Raw genomic sequence first — 20,881 nt, 5'->3', positions numbered from 1 at the left:
AAAAAGTAAAAAAAATGAAGAATAAAGAAAAAAGAGGAAAGTAAGAAAACATTTACAAGCACAGGCGGTAACTTTCCACCATCGTGACGCATCTGTTTCACACCGAGCCTTCGGGACTAAAGAAACCAACCTGCTTCAACAACTTTTTATTGTGTTCTCAAACTTTAAAATGACACAGTTTCAGTCCAGTTGCAACAAGGAAGTACATTACAATCAGAACACTTCAAAGAACAAATTTTATTTTCACTTAAAGAAAATTGGTTCAAATCGCCAAGTGCAGATTCCATGCAGCACACAAGGGTGGGAGATGTCGGATAAAGTTGGTTTGGCTTAAGTACACGAACATGGGCTTTGAATTTGGGGTGTTTTTGTTTTGTAAGTTTATTGGCATTCATGCTTGAGCTGTCATTAGGAGATACATTTTATTGACAGCTCCTTAAGGAACAAGGATGATAGCAGAGATCATCAGGCACCAGGCTACTCAAGCCAGTGTTCAACAGCAGCATCTAAGCAGCATCATTAGCAAGAGTCAAATTATAGTATACATAGATTTTTTTCTTTACTTTTACTGCTTACTTGACCAAAAGCTTTAACTAGAGAGAGCTACAGGCAATATTATAATTATCTCTTAGAGATAGTAATACAGGCAAAGACATGCACATATTTAATTAACAGTGAGTAAAACCCTGATTTCAAGAATCCATATGTAACAATTGTGAAGATCATTTTAAAGTTTTGTGTTGGGATGGGGGTGGGGGGCAGAAGTGCCCTTGCCATGAAAGCCTTGTTTTGAAGACGGCCTGTCATACTCTGTGGTGTCTCTGGAAACCCTATGTTTCTGGGACTATTTCTGTGCCGGTAGCTGGATGGGCATGAAGAATCTGCCCAATGCAAATGGTAGAAATCTCAGTGATTTAAATTCCCATGGTAACTCTGTTTTCCTCTAGAGCTGTGACATTGGGCCCTTGGAGGCCCATCAGTCACTGTGAGTGGTTCTAACCTCTGGACACACGGAAGCCTTCTATCACACCCCTCAGGTGCCCAGGTTTTGCCTTTACCTTCAGATAACCAGCGTGGACATCACAGAAAATGCTTGCTCCCATCTACGCACAAACTCAGCCCCCCCAAGCAAACTCACACCCTCTGCCCACACCCCTGTCACCCCAGAAAGGGAGAACAGGGCTATCTAGATTTCCAAGTTGAAGACATCTTTTCCAGAACCTTCCTCTACAGATGACAAGGATACCAAACTCCCAAGAATAACTTGCCAGGAGCATAGACCCAAAAGGAGTCCTCCCAGCCATGCTCCTCGCTGCAGTACACATGGCGCCCACGGCTCAGGCAGACCGAACTTGAGAAACACACAGAGCCATTCAGCAGCAGACACAGAGCAGAATGCCTGCCCCCTCTGTCAGCTTCCCAGTTTCCCGTGATATAAGAACATAAGATGGAACACTAGAACTCTAAACCATGGAAAACAGCCCTCACATAGCCATTTATAGCTTCTGGATATGTCTGTGATATAATTAGGCTTTCTGTCTGGAGTTGCTGCCTTTAATCTTTAGCTCCGTCTAAAAAAACACCTCAAACCTATACTCTGTTTACTGCCCTCATGCATGTGAAGAACACTTGCTTGCTAACTGGAAGCTAAGAGACCCAGTGCACAAACACCAGAAGCTTGGGTGTGGCTGCCTGCCCCTGAGCCTGCTAATGCAAACTGTTTTCTTTGCTGCCTCCATATAAGCAGCATTCTCTGGAAGAAAACAAAACAATAACACCCCCACACACACCCCGCTTTCAATGGTAAAAACATTCTCATAGTCAACGCTGGGTGGCTGTCACCATGTTGTCCAATCAAGATTTGTTCACCATGATTTCTTAACTTCTAATCAGATGGAGTACTTCCTAGTTCTACATTCTTGAACCTCAGCTGTTTGTAGTCGGAGTCTGTCTTTCAACAGCCACACCTAAGATGGCAGCCATGTCTGGCCTCCTCTTGTGCAGTCTGACTATAGGAAAGATTTGATTAACCACCCATGATCTGTTATTGAAACACTTTGCTCCTGAAGTCTAAGTGTCTCACACTTAGCTGTTTAAAAAGTAATTATTGTTGAGAGGGCCAAGAAGCATCCTAAATCCAAAGTAAGCAATGAGGATATGGAAGACATGGCCAAGCTCTGAATATCCCTCCACACTGACAGAAACGTGTGGAAATGTGGCTAAAGCTAGGTAAAAGTGGGAGAGAACAGCTGAGAAGGAGTGAGTGAAGAAGGATGATAGAAATTCACATAGACAAGGAACAGCACGTGGCTTGGGTTCACAGTTCTCTTCTCAGAGAAATGCTTCACAGATTTTTGTGACTGAGTGAACGAAAAGTCACCTACTAGCTTGGCCAACAATCTCATTCCACACTGTTTTCTCATGGTTCCCAGTCGCCTGAAGGGCAGAAGCCCCAGAAGCAAGCCTGGGTGTCCACCTGTGGTTTCCTGAGCAGTTCAGCAAGGCTTTGTGTGCTGTGGTCCACGGATCCTAAGGAACCCCAGGATCAGGATCCCTGGGATCCCCTCAGACGTCCTGGACTGGCACTTATTCCAGTCAATAGCAAGTCTCTTCCTCCTGAGGACACAATAGCAGGTGCCTGCATGGTCACCTATACCCTGAAAGACTGGCCCCACCCTGATGCTATATGGAAGGGTCACCCACAACCTGACTTCTCTGTCTCCGTGTGGCTTAACAGGGGTGTTTCCATGCCCCAAACAAGCTGACTGAGGGAGAAAAAGAGCTTCGAAGCTCCACGGGCATCTGATGACACACAAATCAGCCAGATTTAATCATCAGTGTCTAATCTTTTGAAATGCAGAACTGTGGTAGACATTATCCCAAAGAAGCCCACGGAGCTTAAAGCTCAGCCAAGTAGGGGCTATTGCACTGGCTCCCATACTCCAAGATGCTAGAAAACATTGCGGTAGAGCCCCAGTTCACTCTAAGTCTCTTCAATGGCTGAATTCTCTAATTTCTGAGGATCTGAAGCTATACAGTGCAGCCTGCACTGCCCTAAAGTCTGCTCCTCAGCAGGAAGACCACGCTTTCCACCCAAGCTGACGACAGAAGCCTCAACAGCAGGATAAGCTTTCCTGCAGCTGTTCAAGCTGCCAACCCCCAGCCAGTGCTGCGTAGATTCAGAAAATCTAGATGGGATCATTTCCACAGGGCAAGTAGAGGTAGAAGGCTCACTTTCCTTCCCCTCTCCTCGTCCACTCATGTGGCCATACAGCTGTCACTGTACCCAGAACAGCACCCCAGCACCCCAGATGCTCATGGAGCCAACAACAGGATTGACAGGACACAACCAACCATCAAGACCATCAAGGAGTAAATGTCCAAGCCAGCGAATGTTTCAGCATACCATCAGTGCATAGACAGGATTACCTCAGACCTGCAGGGTGCCATCTGAGCCTGTCACACTGAGAAGCCACCAGGTAGAATCAGAGACATGGCATGCGCACAAGAAAGCAACAGAACATCTAATGTGTGACCTGAAACACACTTGCCTTACACAAACGCAGCTTACATCCACAACATGCGAAGCCTTTTAAGCAGCTCAATTTTCTCACTTCTGACAGGGAAAGTATTCAAATATGGTGTCCATTTAAAGCAGATAGAGTTACCATTGCAAGTCAGTCATTATGAGACTCACTGTGCACCTGCTTCGTATGGCCAACATAATAAACAAGGTGTTAGCTAGGCAGGTTATTAACGTAGCATCAAGAAGAAGCCTGGCATACAACTCTTTAATGACTGAGGGTCTGACTCACTCCCCTAGTCAGCCGCTTACAAATCGAAAGCATGAGAAACATTTCCAGCCAGCGGAGATGAGAACCAGCACGTGCTGGATAGCTGAGCTTCCTCAGGAAGTGATTCCATCGTGCATTTCTCCAGTTCCCACCATTTGTGATACATACATATGTATGTAGCAAATCTCCAAAGCTAAGTGCATGATGCGGCCACTCACCTATTATTCTTACTATTCTTAATGTGGTTTTATCACAAGCACAGCAAGGCTCAAGGGCTCTACGTAGCCCAGAATGGGAGGAGGCAGGCACATCAGTGAATGGTCCTCTCCCGTCAGAGGCATCCCAACCTGCGGTTTCAGTCAGCAGAGTGAAGTTATCACGGCTGGACCTCTGTGCACCTGGGAGGTAGCTAAAAGCAGGGATCCACCCCGTCCCAATTTGAAGCTGAGTCATAAGCAGCTCCAAGCTCTGCATTACTCATGAACCCAGCCAGCTCACTCTCTGCTCTGACCTGTTATATCTGGAGGAAATGAGGTTAACTATGAAAAAATACATCAGGTAAGGACTTCTGGAGAGGTAGGAAGTTGAGACAAGAGGACAAAAGCACAAAAGATGGACAAAGGGAGACAGGAAATTGTTCTACTCTCAATGTGTAAATTGAACAATTTAGTTAAAAGCAACAATAATTTGCCTAAAATATTCAGAGAGAGGCCTCAGTCGCCTACACTGCTGAAGACATACATGGTCGGTCGGAAGGGCATAAAACAAGTGTATCACAATACCTCTAGGGAATGTTGCTGACTGCACTCCTCAGCAGGAAGCTGGAGTGGGTGTGCGCATGTGCAGGTGTGTATGCACGGACAGGTAACAGCAAACTTTCCAGCTAGTCAAATAGATGCAAGTCCATCTCTGCACTAAAGCGAAGATCCCACGAAAGCAACAGCTGCCTCGGAGCACTGAAGCAGGAAAGCTTGTAGAGAAAACTTCAGTTTTCTTTGAAACACCCTAAAAATCACAGCTCCACAGCCACCCAGCTTCGAAGGCCCACACATTTCCTCCTCTGCCTGGCTGCAGGGAATGCCCCTGTGTCAGAGGGGCCACCGTCATCCAGTGCCTCCAGGCTGACCTCGGTGCTCACTTAACAGGAAGAGCCACAACAGGAAGAAGTTTGCCACCTGTACAGGCTCTTCCTGGCTGATCTGCCCTTAGGAACTCCATCCGAAACACTGAGTCTCCCGTCTTTGCAGAAAGTAGGCTACAATCAGGATTCTAAGTTGTTTTAGAGATTCGCTCAGGTACAAGGCTACGAGAAAATCATTAGAATGACAGGCAGTTCTCAAGAGGCATCTTCCTGTAGCAGGAGCAATTTGAACAGGTGTTTAGCAAATTTGGGCTTTGCAGGTGTGAGTCGTCACTGTATTGCTGTAGGCCTTACCTATAGAGGCTGCTGTCTGAGGAAGACCCAGCCATAGTTGTGTGAACACATGCTGCCAACGCTCACGCCATTACAGCTTCTTGAGAAGCCCTGCCACAGCCACAGTATTGTTGAACACTCTCCTCTAAGGTACCTCTGACCAGAAGAGAACAAGGCAGCTCTGACAGCATAGGAAGTCTCTCTTCACACACAGGTTTGACCAAGTACCTCTGTGGAATGACGAAGGTGCGCCAACATCTACAGCGGCAGCTTCGGGTTCCACAAACTACATGAGGTGTCTTTTCAAGATAAAATATTGAATAAAGTGCAGACAGACAAACCCCCTGCAAAGGGCTCACAATTATCTTTAAAACACCCGCCTCTGCCAGGGCGCCGTCCTTCCCTGGCAACCACTGAAAACCCGCCGTTTCCCATGATTCAAGCAGGGTCTCTTTTTCCAGAGGGCGACTTAGGCCTTTGCAAGTGTTCACACCGTTCACTGGGAGATGGTCGCGAGAATGAATGGGCGGAGCTAGAGAGGTTAGCAAGCCGAGGGCTCGCACGGCGTTGCTTTAACGCAAACTAGGTGCTTCAGAAGGAGTCCTCACTTGGCACAGACAACACCCTCTTTGATTTAGAAATAAAAAAGTGTTTTGCTTGTGTTTACTGCCTCCTAAAGTATATCAAAGTCTTAAATCTAATCATTACTCTTCTAAGATAGGACAGTTTAGCATTTTCACAGCATTTTCCTATGGCAAGTATAAATAAATATGAAATTGTCATAAAAATTACACTTGTAAGTCAAGTGGTGAGGATTTTAACTCTAAATTAACATTAACCCATGGAACAATACTTGGGGCAAATGAACATTAAACATTTGTTGGTACAAGTTTAATGAAAAAAGCATGTCTATAAAATAGCATGTCTCTATATATATACCCTCTCGCATATTCTTTGTCTTTGGTTGTTCGGAATCAAATGTCTCTCCTGATTTCTCTATTGGGCATGGATATTACCCATGTGGCTAAGTTTTGTCCAGTTTTCCATCCTATAAAAATCACTGGCCGACTGGTTTCATAGGATCTCTGGAGGCACGTTTGCCAAGAACATCCTTAAAGATATAGCATGCAGTTTCTCGGAACTCACCCTCTGCTGCATCTGCCAGAGCAGCAGTCCTCAGCAGACCCGCTGGGCATTGCTTAGTTCACCCTACACCTTCCAGTCCGCCAGGCTCAAAGTAGAGTCACTGCTAATCTCCTGAGATGAACTTGGTGGTCTCATGGTCCCAGACAGACCTCTGGCTACCCAGGGGAACAGACCTTGAAAAGCATCCCCGTCCACCCTGTCCACAAAGGTTCAATAAAATAAAATTCACTGTTCTGGGACCACAGTTCTATTCCAAAACACAGGACATTATTTCTTCTCTCTAAATTAAAAGAAGAAAAGGAACTTTTTCCCTAAATTTAACTGGCTTTAAAATGTAGGCTTCAAATATTCTTCACTACAGAAGTTGCCTTATACCGTGGAGATCAGAACATGTTTATAGAATGCTATTCGACTTGTACTCCTTGAGAAATAGAAACTATATAGAATTTTCTTATGTTTCAGAAATATAATTACAAGATGAAACAAATTAGAAAATAATCTTCAGTGGACCCCGGAGTTCCCTAAACAATCAAAGCACTTTAACAGCTATGGAACGTAGCTAGAACAATATGAATTGTTGTCAGTAGAACAAGCTGCCATGTTTCTTGATAATTCACCATAGCCTCTTCTCTCTAACACACACGGGAGCTAAAGGACAGGAGGCTCAAGCACACTTTCACACGTGAGTACAGTTGGTAGATGGAGGGGTGTCTATTCGGCTCCTGTTTTCCTTAGTATCGCTGGGGAGCGGTTCTTTGCCCATGTGGCACTTGAACACTTGCTTGTATGCCTTCCGGAAGTTTTCTGAGAGAAAGGCATATATGATCGGGTTCACTGAGGAATTGCTGTATGCCAGGCAGTGGGCAGTGATCCTGAAGAAGAAGGAAGCTGGGGTCAATGGGAATGCTCCAAACTCAGCCCAGAGGTGGACGACATGATGGGGCAGCCAGGATATGCCGAATACCACAACCACAACCAGGACGGTCTGTGCAGTCTGGAAGAGAGTTGGAGAGGGGAGAGGGGCTCCATGAATACACAGTTACAGCAGAAGAATACAGAACTGCAAATGTACCCCGATCGCACTCATGGGTACTTTCATGGGACCAATAAAAGTATTAAATTTGATCTCACATAAGACGTCCGTTCATCATCCACCTTACACAGTCCTGAACCCTAGGCACCTATAAAGTGCATGTGGGCTGTGCTAAGCCTGAGATTCAAAACAGATCAAGATCAAGGACTGTTGCCTAGAGAACTCTGCCAGCAGCCAAGAGGTGAGGCAGGGGGATCCAGAGCTCTGAACCAGTGTGACCTACATAAAGAACCAACTCATGAAAACAAAACAACAGAACAGCAAGCCTCTTGGGTGTGCACACACCAAGCTCCATCAACAGCCTGGAGCTCAGACAAACACTGACACAGACAAGTGTCATGCTGGTTTCTCATCGTTGAGCATTACAGAAGGCAAGATGAAGACTCTGGGAGCTAGCATTCTCACAGCCATTCCAAGAGCAACAAGGAGACCAACCAGGCCCATTGCTACCTTGACTTTGACCTTCCTCTTGTTGCTCCTACATCAAAAACACTCAAAAATCTGAAGTAGGATCTCCACATTTCTTGATGATTCCTGTTTAACAGACAACAGGAAGAAACTCTCTTTGGCTCATGATCTCAACACATGGGAATATACACCAACTGAGCCATAGACTGTGTCCATGGGCTTGGCCTCCCAACTGGCCACCAATGTAGAAGGCAGAGAAAACCTCAGGAGACCTTTTTAAAGGACACTGCTGACAGGGGTGTCCTACCTGACAGGAGGATTTTCTCCACTGCCTCTCATGAAAGGGAATCCTACCATTCTAGAGAAGTGGCTCTCAACCTTCCTAATGCTATGACTCTTTAATGTAGTTCCTCATGTCATGGTGACTCACAATCACAAAATTATGTTTGGTGTTACCTCATAACTGTAATTATGGATTGTAATGCAAATTTTTTTGGAGATAAAGGTTTGCCCAAACAGTTTGTGACCCTCAGGATGAAAACCATTATTCTAGAATGTAAAGTCCAAAATATACATCATGGTACCAGCACCTCCAAGACTAATTATTGGCAGCAAGCTAAGGCAACAGTAGAAGTTTATCACTGAGAAGGGCTGAAAAACCACAGATAATGAATGAGCAGACTTCTGACAGAGAAGGAAGGGAGAGGGACTAGCTGGATTTCAGGTCAAGAACAGCAAAGACTATGAGGCATGAGGGCCAGTGGAGGAAAGCCAGCCTCACTATCAAGAGGCATCATAGATTTCGCAAGACTTACTGGCCACACAGAAGATCCGTCCACCATCTTTGGAAGATGACAAAACCTCCCTCCCCCCCAACCCAAGACTTGATTTCCTCATTAATAGTGACATTTAACCCCAAAAGAAGGAAGGAAGGAAGAAGGAAGGAAGGAAGGAAGGAAGGAAGGAAGGAAGGAAGGAGAGGAAAGGAAGAGAGGAAGGAAGGAAGGAAGGAGAGGAAAGGAGGAGAGGAAGGAAGGAGAGGAAGGAAGGAAGGAAGGAAGGAAGGAAGGAAGGAAGGAAGGAAGGAGAGGAAGGAAGGAAGAGAAAGAAAGGAAGGAAGGAAGGAAGGAAGGAAGGAAGAAAGAAAGAAAGAAAGAAAGAAAGAAAGAAAGAAAGAAAGAAAGAAAGAAAGAAAGAAAGAAAGAAAGAAAGAAAAAGAAAGAGATTTCCAGATTGGCCTGGACCATGTGAGCACTTAACCAGCTCGGCTATTAAAAACCCACAGGCAGGTGTTGCGAAGTGAAAGCTTACCTATTAAGTCCACTTAGTGGCTGGGCCACAGAGCAAACATAATTAGCTCACACATATTACGGAAGTGTTTGCTATCAATCCGTTTGCCCATTAGTGTGTGAGAACTGCCATTCTCTGCTGATTTAACCAAACAATCTATAAATGATTGTGTTCACAGTACAGGGGAACATACCCTTCTCTGTCTACTGTGATGGGGCCATCTTGCAATGAAAGCAACATCGTATCAATGTTGCATGTCATTGCTTTCCGTATTTTAGGAAATACGGCTAAGAACAAAGCTCAGAGCAGACCGACACCTCAGCAGCTTATAGGCTGTGTGTCCTGAATAGGCAATATTTTTATGGCAGCTGTTTCTCTGATCATTTGTGGTTCATCCAAACATGGCCTCTAAATGTTTGAGATCCCTCTGCTTTTCTCAGAAACATGCATATGAGCCAGTTTCTTTTTTTTTTTTTACCATCAACCAGAAGCTTTGAATGTGAGTGGCTAAAATTTATGCTACAAATCTTAGGAATGAATATTAGATGCATATTAGTATGAACTGTTGTCTACCTAGGACTGCTTCTATGAGCGCTTCATCAGTGCTTCTGGGCACCACGAGGACCCAGCAGGGAATGTCAGGGAAGCTATTGCCTCCTGGGCATCTCTTTAAGTAACAACGTCCACCTGAGTTGATGCTCTTAGCTGACTTGCAAATCTGTGTCCTTCACACAGCCCTGGGCCTTGGTCCCAGCCACAGAAGTATGAAAGGCCAGGTATCCACCAAGATGCCACTTTTTTCTTCTTTTTCATTCTTTCAACAAATGCTGGTGTTGCTGAGAAGAGAATAATTTATCAAAAGAAACTCTGCCATGATTATAAACTAGTCTTCTTGACTGATGACTGTGCCTCCAGTATATAACTCAGAAAGACTACATCAGCTCAAAGCTAGAGATCTATCTGTTCTGAATGATCTCAGCCCCAGGACTGTGGTAGGTCAGTGTGCCCATCATTACCCAAGAGCATTCTGTCACCATGGCTCAAGTAGCCAAAGATAGTCACCTTGGAATCTGCCTTTTTACAACGCTCAGGGCCTTTAATGATGAACTGCATAAAAGCCACAATAAAAGTGTGGAGTTTATCTTGCTCACCTTAGGTGAAAGCAATTAAACAGGTTTCACTTAATACTGACAGTTCCCCTGGCAGAAGCAACTCCACTCACAGACAAAGCCAGAAAAGCTGCCTCTGCCATCTCCTTCTGCAATACCAGAATGAAACGCGGACTCCCCTGCATGGGAAGTGCTGGGATGGCGCCCAGGGAGTTCTCTGCATGGAGGCGGAGGAGGCATTGCACTCCTGTTTCTAACATCGTGTCCCGGTTTCTCACAAAGCCACCTGTCTTTACTGGAGATGTGTGGTACCCAGCATACACACTTCCGACATCACTCATTCATTTGGAGCACAGAACCCTAACTGCCCTTGACTTGAGATCTAGCCCGTGTTAGCGTGCTCTCTCTCTCCTCCTTACACTGGGCCCCTCTGAGGAATATTTGTCTCCCTTGAGTTGTGAGTTATTCTCTTCAAGCAACATTTTTCTCTTCTGAGTCTCACTCACAGTGTAACTAAAGAACTCAGCTGGGAAGGGGGAGCGTGAGCCCAAGGTGAGGACAGGAAGAGCCCCATGCAAGTTGAGTGCACATCAGCCAGAAAGCTCACTGGACAAGTCGGGAAACAGAAAACAACAACAAAAACACATCTGTTGAAAGAGCGCAGAGGGTCACAGGACATCAGTGGGCCTTCGACTAGGTCCCTCCCAGACGTACCCATCCATTGTGTACCCATCCGTATCCCCAGCTCCAGGTACGGTTCTGTGTTGAGCCGGCCAGCCTCAAGCTAGAAGCATCTCTCCCGCTGGCGGTGCTTAGACAAAGTCCCTATAGGCTTTTACTGATGTATGAAGAGAAATCCCACCTTCCTCCTGCACTTTCCTCCATGTGGAATCTGCACAATGTGCTCTTCACAGAGGACTGGACTTCAGAGCACTGACGAACCTTACCGAGGAAGCTGTGTCTGGTGCTGTGAATATATGTGTCCCCCAGACTCAAGGGTTGAAATCTGACCACCGACGATGATGGTATCTGGAGGTGGGCCATTGGCAGAGGATGAGGCTATGAAGAAGGACTACTCTGGAATGGGGTCTTTGTCCTTGTAAAGGAGCCAGCTGCCCTATTCCATGCACCATGTGCGGATGCAGAGAGAAGGCCAGGGCCAAAAACCTACGAACACTTCTTCTTGGGCTTCCAGCATCTAGAACTATGGGAAGAAAATTTCTACTGCTCGTAAGCTACACACTATGGGATATTTTCTTCCTGTCACAGTAACAATCGAGTGCAGCACATGGGCCCAGCCGCTAAGAAGGCCTGGAAATAAATGATGTTAGAATGGGCAGGCCACAAAAATCTCTACTCCATCCGTCCATTCTCCATTGGAACCTACTCCCCACCAATCCACCGCTGTGGTTTGAATGTGCAATGCCCTCTAACCAAGGCTCACATGTTTGAGCCCTTGGTGCCCAGCTGAGGATGAGCCCCGAGGTAAGACCTAACTGGAAGAAGTCAGCCACTGGGGTAGACCTTGGGGCTTCTCAGCCCATTTCCCATCTCTCCCTGATTTCTGACGGATGATTCAGTGTGGCCAGTTACCTCGTGTTTCTCTACCATGCCAGCCCCACCATGTTGACCTATAACCTCTTGTACCCTAAACCCAAGTAATTCTTCCGTCTTTAAGTTAGTTCTTTTGGTGTATTTGGTTACAGAAACAAACAAACAAAAAGTGATCCAGCCCTTGACCTTCAAGATGTGTATGCTGTCAGTCTGTGTCACAATCCGATGTAACCCTCAATAGTAAGCACTGAGCATGTACGTCCTGATGATCATGCCCTGTGATGGGATCTGAGAAGGGTTCCCAGAAAACCTTTTGTGATGGGATGGACACTAGTGCCTGTACTGCTCTCTGCCAAAGGCCTTTTTCTTTCTCAGTCTTTCTTCTTGATCCTCTGTCTTCCTTCTGACTGTCACGTTGCTTCTCTCTTGCACTCTCTTTTCCTCCCCCTCCCCTGCATCTCTTTCCTATCTCTTTCTTAGACACACATGCCCTGCCGTCATGTTTATTTGTTCTATGCAAACAAAAAGGCAATTAAATCTAGCAGATGAGATCCAACATCTGTTCAGCAGCTGTGCAGGGTTAGAGTCTGAGAAGGCAGGAGAAAAAAAATCTCCCTTTTCAAATGCTCAAATTTTCTCCCTCATATAGTGAGAACAAGTACAAGGAAAGTTTATATAAATATGTATTCATTTTGCATATGTTGCTCATAAGATGACCATATATTCTTCATTACAAGATGAAACAGTCTTCTCTCATCTTTTCTTACAAGGTCTTGCATCGTTCCTCATACTCACTGTTCTTTCTGGGACCCTTTCAGTTTCTTACCAACTTCTCTTCAAAGACAGGCGAGATTCAGCATTTTTTAAAGAAGGTTAATGTTCCTCTCCATCAGAATAAACTGCTTTGTTTTGCAGTGGTGGGACTAGACCTTGGGCCTCCTGCTTGTCAGGGATAGGCTCTACCACGAAAATGTGTCCTCAATCTTTTCCATTTACTTTTTATTTTTAGACAAATTGGGTCTTGCTAAGTGACTCAGGTTTGCCGTGAACTCTAAATTTGACATGCTCCTGTCTCTTAGTCTCTCAAGTAACTAAGATTAGAGGATTTCACCACCTGGCTTAAATCCTTTGAATTAATAATAAATATTTAGTATAACTGGTAGGTATCTTCTTCACTGCTGAATCCTAATAAGTTCCCTCACCGTGTGTGTGTGTGTGTGTGTGTGTGTGTGTGCGTGTGCGTGCGCGTGCATGTCTGTGTGTCAAAGGACAAAATCGTATATCTTTCCTCAGAAGCACTCCACCTTGTTTTTTCTTAGACAAGGTCTTTCACTGACCTGTCGTTTACTGACTAGGTTAGGGTGCTGGCCAGCTAGCTTCAGGGATCTGCTGCAGGGATCTGCCTGTCTCTGCCACATGACTTCTGAGATTACAAGTCCAACTTCTCTTCTTCTTCTTCTTCTTCTTCTTCTTCTTCTTCTTCTTCTTCTTCTTCTTCTTCTTCTTCTTCTTTTTACATGGGTTCTGGACACCAGACTCAGTTTCTCCTGCTGTGTGCCAAGCATTTTATAGACTGAGCTATCTCCCTGGCTCCCTGAAGAGTTTTAATCTCCAGATACTCTTCCTATTGAATGTCTTTGGCTATCTATGCTTTTCTTTTGATCCTGGCTCCCAAGGGAAGCCAGTTCGTTTGAGAAACCAGAGGTCAGCTTGCTCCTGCACAGTATCAATGAAGAGCCTTCCAAGGACAATTACAAGTCCTTAATTGTTCTTAAGGACTTGTTTTCTTGGAGGTGAGAAGTGCTTCTTAAAGGAAAAACTAATAGATTTAAAGAATGTGAGAATGCATTGAAATACAGCATTGGACGCAAAGAGGAGCACACAGGATCAGGGATGACTCCAGTCATAGACCCGTACTTCATCACTTGTTATAAAGAGAGATCAGGAAGCCTAAAGCTAACCCCACCTAATAACTTCTGGGATGTAAGGAAGAGCCAGGGGCAGAAGGCTGAGGCAGTCATTTTCCCCCCCTTAGACAGCTAGTAAAGCTATATAGGGGGTTCTCAAATGCAAGATACTCTGAGCTACCAGGAGTAAAGGGAGACCCACATTGATGTGGGTAAGAAGGAAAGACAGAGCAGGCCGTGCTCTACTTAAGTCAAAAACTGCTGCAGTAAATATGATTATCTGAATGATTATTTACATAATAATCAGAATTAAGTATTTAGAAAGAAAAACAGGGTGTTTTAAGATGCTACTGGTAATATGTGTGAGGTAAAATATCTGGTTATCTTCCCTCTAATCAAATTGTCTAATAATTACCTTCCATTGTCTAAACCTAGAAATCACATAGATTTCATTTCAGTAAAAGATAAATTAATCCTGGTATCTAAAACAGTTTTTTCTCAATGAATAAAAATGCAATGAATCCTGGAAAGTTAGAAGCTCTAATATTATTCAAAAGAAAGTATAAAATGGAATGATGATGAGAAAAACAGCCAAGGAGAAGCAGGATCTCAGCCATGTTCCTTTCTGTCTTTCCATGCCAAGGTCAGCCCAGGTCTAGGGAGAGTTAAGGCTGGTGACCTGTTCTTGGGGCTGAAGAGCAACATATGGCTGCTCTGTCAGATGAAACCCAAATTGACAGTTTTGAATCCTTCCTAAGATGCTGAATGCTAAATATGCAAATTACATCACTGAGCCTCTCTCTGCGCTCCCTGATCTCAACCTTTCTTCTGGAAGTCTGTCTTTCCCAGCTCCCCATCTTGACCTAAGCAGCCAGAGTAGACTGGTGTTTACCTGCCACACCTTCCCTGACCTGACCTCTGCACCCTACCCTTAAGCAGTAGCAGTTCACAGAAACATCCACCAGTCAACTGGTTTTTCAACCTGTGAGTGAATATGAAAATAATTTAAAACAAAAATAAGCTAAGCTCTCAAAAATAGGCAGAAACAGCATCTGGTTTGAGAATATTACCTTTTTCTTAGATGCTTCCGACTTTTTTGACATGTTCTTCAACTTTTTATGCAGATGGTTAAGGACCTGCAAAATGCAAACAGATGAGCCTGGTTTACCTCATGTCTTACACACCGTCTCTTTTTCAGTGATAACCACTGAGCATTCTGGCATCATGATACTATTGCTTATAAAACAATAAAAGTAGAAGTGCATCTTAGATAAGCCAGCCTTTATCAAAGCCACCGAATGAGTTCAGCAGTATCCCTGGAGGACAGACACACCCGAACGTGGTTAGGACCTCAGAGAATGCTGACACGTTCAGGGGTTCTTGGAGAAAGGGCCTCTCCTGAGGTGGGAATGGGTTTACTCATGCAGTCCACTGCTCTGCCTGCCTTGGTTCTGTCCACGAATCTACATGCCTAAAGTCAGCAGGTCCTCCTGTACATGGGACACAGGTACAGCTCAGAGACACGCTGAAAACTAGAAACCCGAGTTGTGGAAGGTCACCGTCCATGGGAGAAAACCAAGAGGACAGGTAAGAGAATGTAACCTTACAATTGTTCAGTATGGTTGCCCAATCCTGCACCAAGTTTCTGGTGCTATCTATGAACCCCACCCACTTCAAAAATCTCTAGAGTAGTAGTTCTCAACCTGTGGGTCATGATTCCTTTTGCAAGCCTCTCTCTCTCCAAAAATATTTACATTGCAATTCATAACTGTAACAAAATTGCAGCTATGAAGTAGCAACAAAAACAATGTTATGGTTGGGGGCCACCACAACATGAGGAGCAGTATTGAAGGGTCACAGCCGTAGAAAGTTTGAGAGCACTGCTCTAGAGCAAAGCAGGAGCCAGCAAGGCTCCTTTAGTGTCTTATTCATGTATTATAAGGTGTGGCCTCTAGACAATCCCCTTCAGGAATTCAGCATCACTGGCAATTTATGAACATCCTTCAGGTTTTACGGTTACCAAGCCTGTCTAGCTTTAATACACTGAGAACTCAGTCTTCTTGTCATTGTCATATTTGAGAGAAATGATGTGAATGTTGCTATTTGGCATAAAACTTCACAAAATCTGTACTTTCTCCACAGTGCCTATCCTGTGGGCTTGTTTCAGGTGTTTTCCTATTCTGTTGGAGAAACTGGAATAAATGGCAAAGAGCTTGGATGGGCTGTGGGTTTCTGAAGTTCTGAAGTGAGTGCGTGTTCCAGCCACTAGGATGTTTTCCTCTCACACCGCAGCATGGAAATAAACTAATCTAATTGGCCTTCCTGCCAAAGCCTGCTCCACTGTGCCCTAAGCAGCACCACCAGTCACGTCCTAATGGAGAAACCTCTGGATTCATGCACCAGCCTTCCATACCTGAGCAGCAAGGCAGCCATCCTAGCAGCCGTCTTCAGGGTGAATTCCTGTCTTTGGATTTCCTGCCCTACTGAGACACTTCTCAGTGCCTGAAAGCACATCAGTGTCTCACAGACACACAGTCTTTGCTATAGAAGCAAGTGGATAACTGGCTGATAGGCTGACGCTAAAGTAGCTCTGTTCTTCTGACAGAAAGTATACAGAAGGCAGTGACAGAGAAGCTTTCAATAGCAGCAATGTGGAAACCTTGTGTAGGTGAGGGCTGGAGCCAGGAGCCTACTGATGGAGTCAGCACTGACCAGCTAGCTGATGGCAGCCAGGATGTTGGTGAAGTCCCAGATATAACAGCAGCAACAGCTATATCATGTCTCCCAAATATGACCATGGCAAGAGAACAGAATGGCTTCTAAGCAACCATTCTAGCTAGAAACATGGCAATGTTAATATTTGCAAACTTAGTAAAGCCAGCTTATCTCTCTGACAGGTATGCTAAGTGAAAACCTGAAAGATAATCACAAAGCACTGGTGATGCTGAATTTCTGAAGGAGGTTGTGTAAAGACCATGGAGCACAGTGCTATGGGTCACAGAGGAAAAAGGATGCAGGAGCTACCGAAAGAATCCACTACAGGACATAAGCATCCGTGAGCAGCTTCTAGATGTTATAGTCAGGACAGCTGAGCTGGGTCCCAGCTCAGAAATGTCGAAACACCCATGAATACTGGATCTGTTGAACGATCCACGGAGCTGATTCTAAAGGTGTTTTTCTTAGCTCTCTACCTCTGCTACAGCTCACACTATGATCATGCACACAATGTCACATGTGACAGATCTTAAGGTCCAGCCATTGAGGGAAAGAACATAGACCTTGGGATCAGTTATGAATGACTTAATCTCTTGGGACAATGAGTGTAACAGAGGTGTGTCCTCACTTTGGACACAGGAGGTCTCTAAGTAGGGTTGTATGTTGAGGGAAGAGGGCAGCAGGCAAGAGCCCGACAGTACAGAGAGGAGCCATCTCCAGGAGTACTGGGCTGGGCCACCTCACTGTGCTCTCCAGGGTCTTTCAGGTGCAAAGAAACTTCTCTCGCTAAACATAAAAAAAATCACCTTGGGAATGCAATTTATTCAATAATTTTTAAAAAGAAAATCTAAAATTCATGATAAGTTCAAGTGCTATTCTGGCCACCTGTGATTCTCACATGGACCATCACCACTGGTCCTTAGACCACTCACAGCCAATTCGAAGTTTAGGAATTATTAACTAGACTGCACATGCTTAGTGCCCAACGGGAAACAGCAGCTCCGGGAAACTTAGCTCCAGTGCTCTGGGACCTGGGAAGAATTTACAAATACTGACGTTGACCCCAAAGGTGTTTCTAGCTAGAATAGTGGCTTGGATACTCACTGTTTCCGGGTGGAAAAGGGTAAGCATCTGTTCATTAATTCTTTAACTTGGCCTTCTGTGGGGCTTTTGAAGACTCTTCAATAACAACCTGTTTGCCCTAAAAGTTTACTTTTTCATTTCCAAAAAGACTGAAATGCCCCCCCCTTCCAGGACTTTGGGGACAATGGAGGATGCATGTGTTTCCATTTCCAGGCAGCAATTAGGAACTTGAGAGACCAACATTTGAAGTATGGCTCGAGTTCCCAGGCTCTTGGCCTCCAGGTACTGATTAGTTGTCACCTCCTGAAACTTCTTCAATCCCAGCCTCACCCTCTGCTCAGTTTCTGCATCGCTCTGAAAGTGCATTTTCTTACTAATGAAATGGAGATGGCAGTTCCCAGCCGAGGCTCACTGAGCAAGCTCATAGATGTGTACCCACAGCCCACAACTCACTGTGCAATGCAGCCTTTTCTTCACACTGGCAAAAACCAAATGAGTAAACCAGCTCCTTCCAAATAGCTAGGCTGCCATTGCAGTTTTGGATCCAGTGCACTCATTCAAGTAATATTGCCATTCAAAAGAGACACGATCTCCTCTGATCATATAAATGCGGGGAATTTCTTTTTCTGCGTCAGATCTGCCTTATGAGTGAAATGTAAGAAACCATTACTTTTCTAGACAGGAGGTTGTTCATGGTCCTCCTGTCACAACTAAATAGACTAGGAGTCAGGGAGGAATAAAGTTGAGTGGAAACCTTAGAATGTGCCTTGCAGGGCTATATCTCTTCCCCAACCCCCTTGCTGGTTCTGATAGTACCTAAAAGGAGATACCATGATAGAGGCTACCCCAAGATCACATCAAGTGAGCACTAAAAGATATACTTCTGGATTAACGGGACATCAACAAGCAGTGTCTAAGAAGTGTAAGACTTTTGATTGGCATGCTGCTCAGTAACCCTCAGTTCCTTCCGAGCTGTGAGCCACAGGTCTCTTGGAACACAGGAAAACAAGATAAGCAGACAGCTCCCCCAGCTGTGAGGTCCTTGCTCACCACCTGAATCCCTAACCCTGGCCACATAACCTTGCCTGGAGACAGCACCTGTCCTGCCCATAGCTCCCTGGGGACTTCAGTCAAGCTCTGTGGAGAAGAAGGGCTTCCCAAAGTCCCCGGGCTGATGGCCAGAGACATACAGAGCTTGGACTCCAAAACCCTGCTGAGGTGCAGGAGCCAATGTGCTGTGTGGGAAGAGCGCTGCTCCAGGGGCCACACCAGCCGGTCTCAGCACAGAGCTAGGAAGGCTGGAGACTACAGTGGCCCCTGGCTGGTGGCCTTTAGAGGGACCGCAGGCTCTCTGCAGCTCCCTTTGCCCTGCTGGATTAGTTTCTTGGAGCCCACGTTTAAAAGCTGCTGAAACTGAACGTTTTGAGCAGCAGATCTGGGAAGCAAAACTGACTCTGTACGGCCAGGTGATGAGCAGCAGAGCTGCAGCGCCCCTGAAGGGGGGCAGAAATGAAAGTCCCTCTACCCAGCTTCTAGACAGGAGCTGCAAACTTTCTCCCGGTAACACTCCTACTCCGCCTTAACTTTTTTGCCCCACAAAACATGCCAGAGCAATCTGAGATAAAGTGAAGTGGATTGGGGAGAGAGCACAGAGGAGCGGGGGACATGGGGCTCAGTCAGGGGACCCTAAGAGCCGAGTCAGAGCCTGGCCAGTGCTCCCCACTCACCTTGGCGTAGCAAAAGCAGATGAGCAGCAAAGGCAGGAGGTAGCCAAAGACGAAGGTGCACACCACATAAGCCTTCTTGTGCAGCTGGTTGGGCCACTGCTCCCAGCAGAAGGTCTGGTTGCTGTCCCGATGGAAGAGGCGCTGGTGGTAGGCCACCGGCGAGGCCATGGCGATGGACAGCGCCCAGATGAAGCCCACGCCCAGCAGCGCGTTGCGGGACACCCTGAGGGAGGAGGAGCGCCGAGAGTGCACAATGGCCACGTAGCGGTCCACAGACATCGCGGCCAGGGTGAAGATGCTTACCAGCATAGACACGGTGAAGAAGTAGTGTATGAACTTGCAGATGAAGGCGCCCAGCACCCAGGTGGGCAGTGCGTACACGGTGGCCTGGAAGGGGATGCAGAAGAGCAGGTAGGCCAGGTCTGCGATGCTGAGGTTGAGGATGAACAGGTTGGTGGTGCTGCGCGGCTTGCCCGGTTTGCTGCGCGCCAGCACGGTGATCACCAGGCTGTTGCCCAGCACGCCCATCGCAAAAATCAGGCCAAAAACCACCAGCGTGATGAAGTTCTCCACGCCGATGCCGAAGAGCGGCCTGGATTCCGGGGTAGGAGACTCCGGCTCGCTCCCATTCCCCTCGCTGAGGTTCAAGGTAGCCAGTTCCATCACTTACCGGGACACCCCTTTTGGGCGCTGTGCAAAGGAGTGCGCTGGAGAGGGGTGCAAGCCGGGGGAAAGCTGGCTCTGGAGGTAGCCAAGTGTCTCCCGGCGGCCCAGCTCAGAGCAGCGAGGACGCGCCTCTCCGGCCAGAAACTCCTGCTACCCGCAAGACAGCAGGGGGCAGCGCCCCGGGCCGAGCCGTGCAGCACCGTCCTCCTGCCTGGTCCGGCTACCGAGGAGGCGGTGCTGCAAGTGCCGGGCGGCGGCGGGCTCCGGAGCACAGAGGTACCGGTCTGGGCGGCTGCGATGCTGGCAGGCGGCAGGCTGGGCGGGCGGGAGACTCTTCTGCGCCGGACGGGTTCCAGTCCCTGGCGGACGGCGTCCCCTCGCTCCCGCGGCGCCTTGAGGTCGCACCTGTTGCTCCGAGCCTCTTCTTGCCGCCGCGCCCCTCAGAGCCCAGCGGTGCGCACCTTCAGGGGCGGAGGGTGGTCCGGCTTCCCGCGCTGCGAGCCACCGCCCTGCCGCGCTGGGGCTGTGGCTCCCTCCTGCCTTCTCCCGGCTCCTCTGCGAGCCGCACCGCTCTCAGGGCTCCCCACGGTGGGCAGAGTTTCTGCGGCACGGGAGGGACAGTGGGGGTTCAAGTGCGTCCCCTCTGTGCCTCCCGGGTCCGGCCTGGGAACTACAGCTTGCTCCCCAGCCTGGGCTCTCTGAACCGGAGGGGTGGCCCCCCACGTCCTTGCTGGAACTGGGGCGCTGCTGTGGGGGCTGCTCGCCCGCGAAAGCGACCGTTGGCGCTGGGAGCCAAACTGGCTGTCTTCCTCTGCGCGCCTCGGCGTGGCAGAGTGAACTCTCCTGCCGATTGGTCCCTTTGGTCTTTCCTGCTCCCCGAAAGAGCGGAAATAAATCCCACGAAAATCAAAGGTTGCTCCTGCTACCGCGGGTTCTGTGACCTCCGCTGCCCCGTTCCCTCCTCCATCCAGCCAC

The 20,881-nt window shown here is 47.0% G+C and overlaps 1 protein-coding gene across 1 annotated transcript; it reads right to left on the bottom strand.

Annotated features, from left to right (window-relative positions):
* Positions 1 to 219: 219 nt before the first annotated feature.
* Positions 220 to 20,868, bottom strand: Galr1 (galanin receptor 1). Its single transcript, XM_021658729.2, has 3 exons — positions 19,241 to 20,868; positions 14,786 to 14,851; positions 220 to 7,348 (listed from the first exon to the last, which is right to left on the bottom strand). The coding sequence occupies exons 1-3, from the start codon at positions 19,901 to 19,903 to the stop codon at positions 7,031 to 7,033; spliced, it is 1,047 nt and encodes a 348-aa protein (XP_021514404.1). The 5' UTR covers positions 19,904 to 20,868; the 3' UTR covers positions 220 to 7,030.
* Between the last annotated feature and the right edge of the window lie 13 nt (positions 20,869 to 20,881).

This window comes from Meriones unguiculatus, chromosome 2, assembly GCF_030254825.1.
Source record: "Meriones unguiculatus strain TT.TT164.6M chromosome 2, Bangor_MerUng_6.1, whole genome shotgun sequence".
Taxonomy (NCBI): Eukaryota; Metazoa; Chordata; class Mammalia; order Rodentia; family Muridae; genus Meriones; species Meriones unguiculatus.
This window is presented reverse-complemented; position numbering and strand designations above follow the sequence as displayed.

Bases quoted from the DNA above. Each gene is read 5' to 3' on its own strand.
- Galr1 (XM_021658729.2), bottom strand. From the start codon at position 19,903: ATGGAACTGGCTACCTTGAACCTCAGCGAGGGGAATGGGAGCGAGCCG. The intron at 14,852-19,240 runs GTGAGTGGGGAG...TGCATTTTGCAG, and splicing joins TCTGCTTTTGCTACGCCAAG to GTCCTTAACCATCTGCATAA. The intron at 7,349-14,785 runs GTAATATTCTCA...ACTCTCTTCCAG, and splicing joins CGGAAGCATCTAAGAAAAAG to ACTGCACAGACCGTCCTGGT.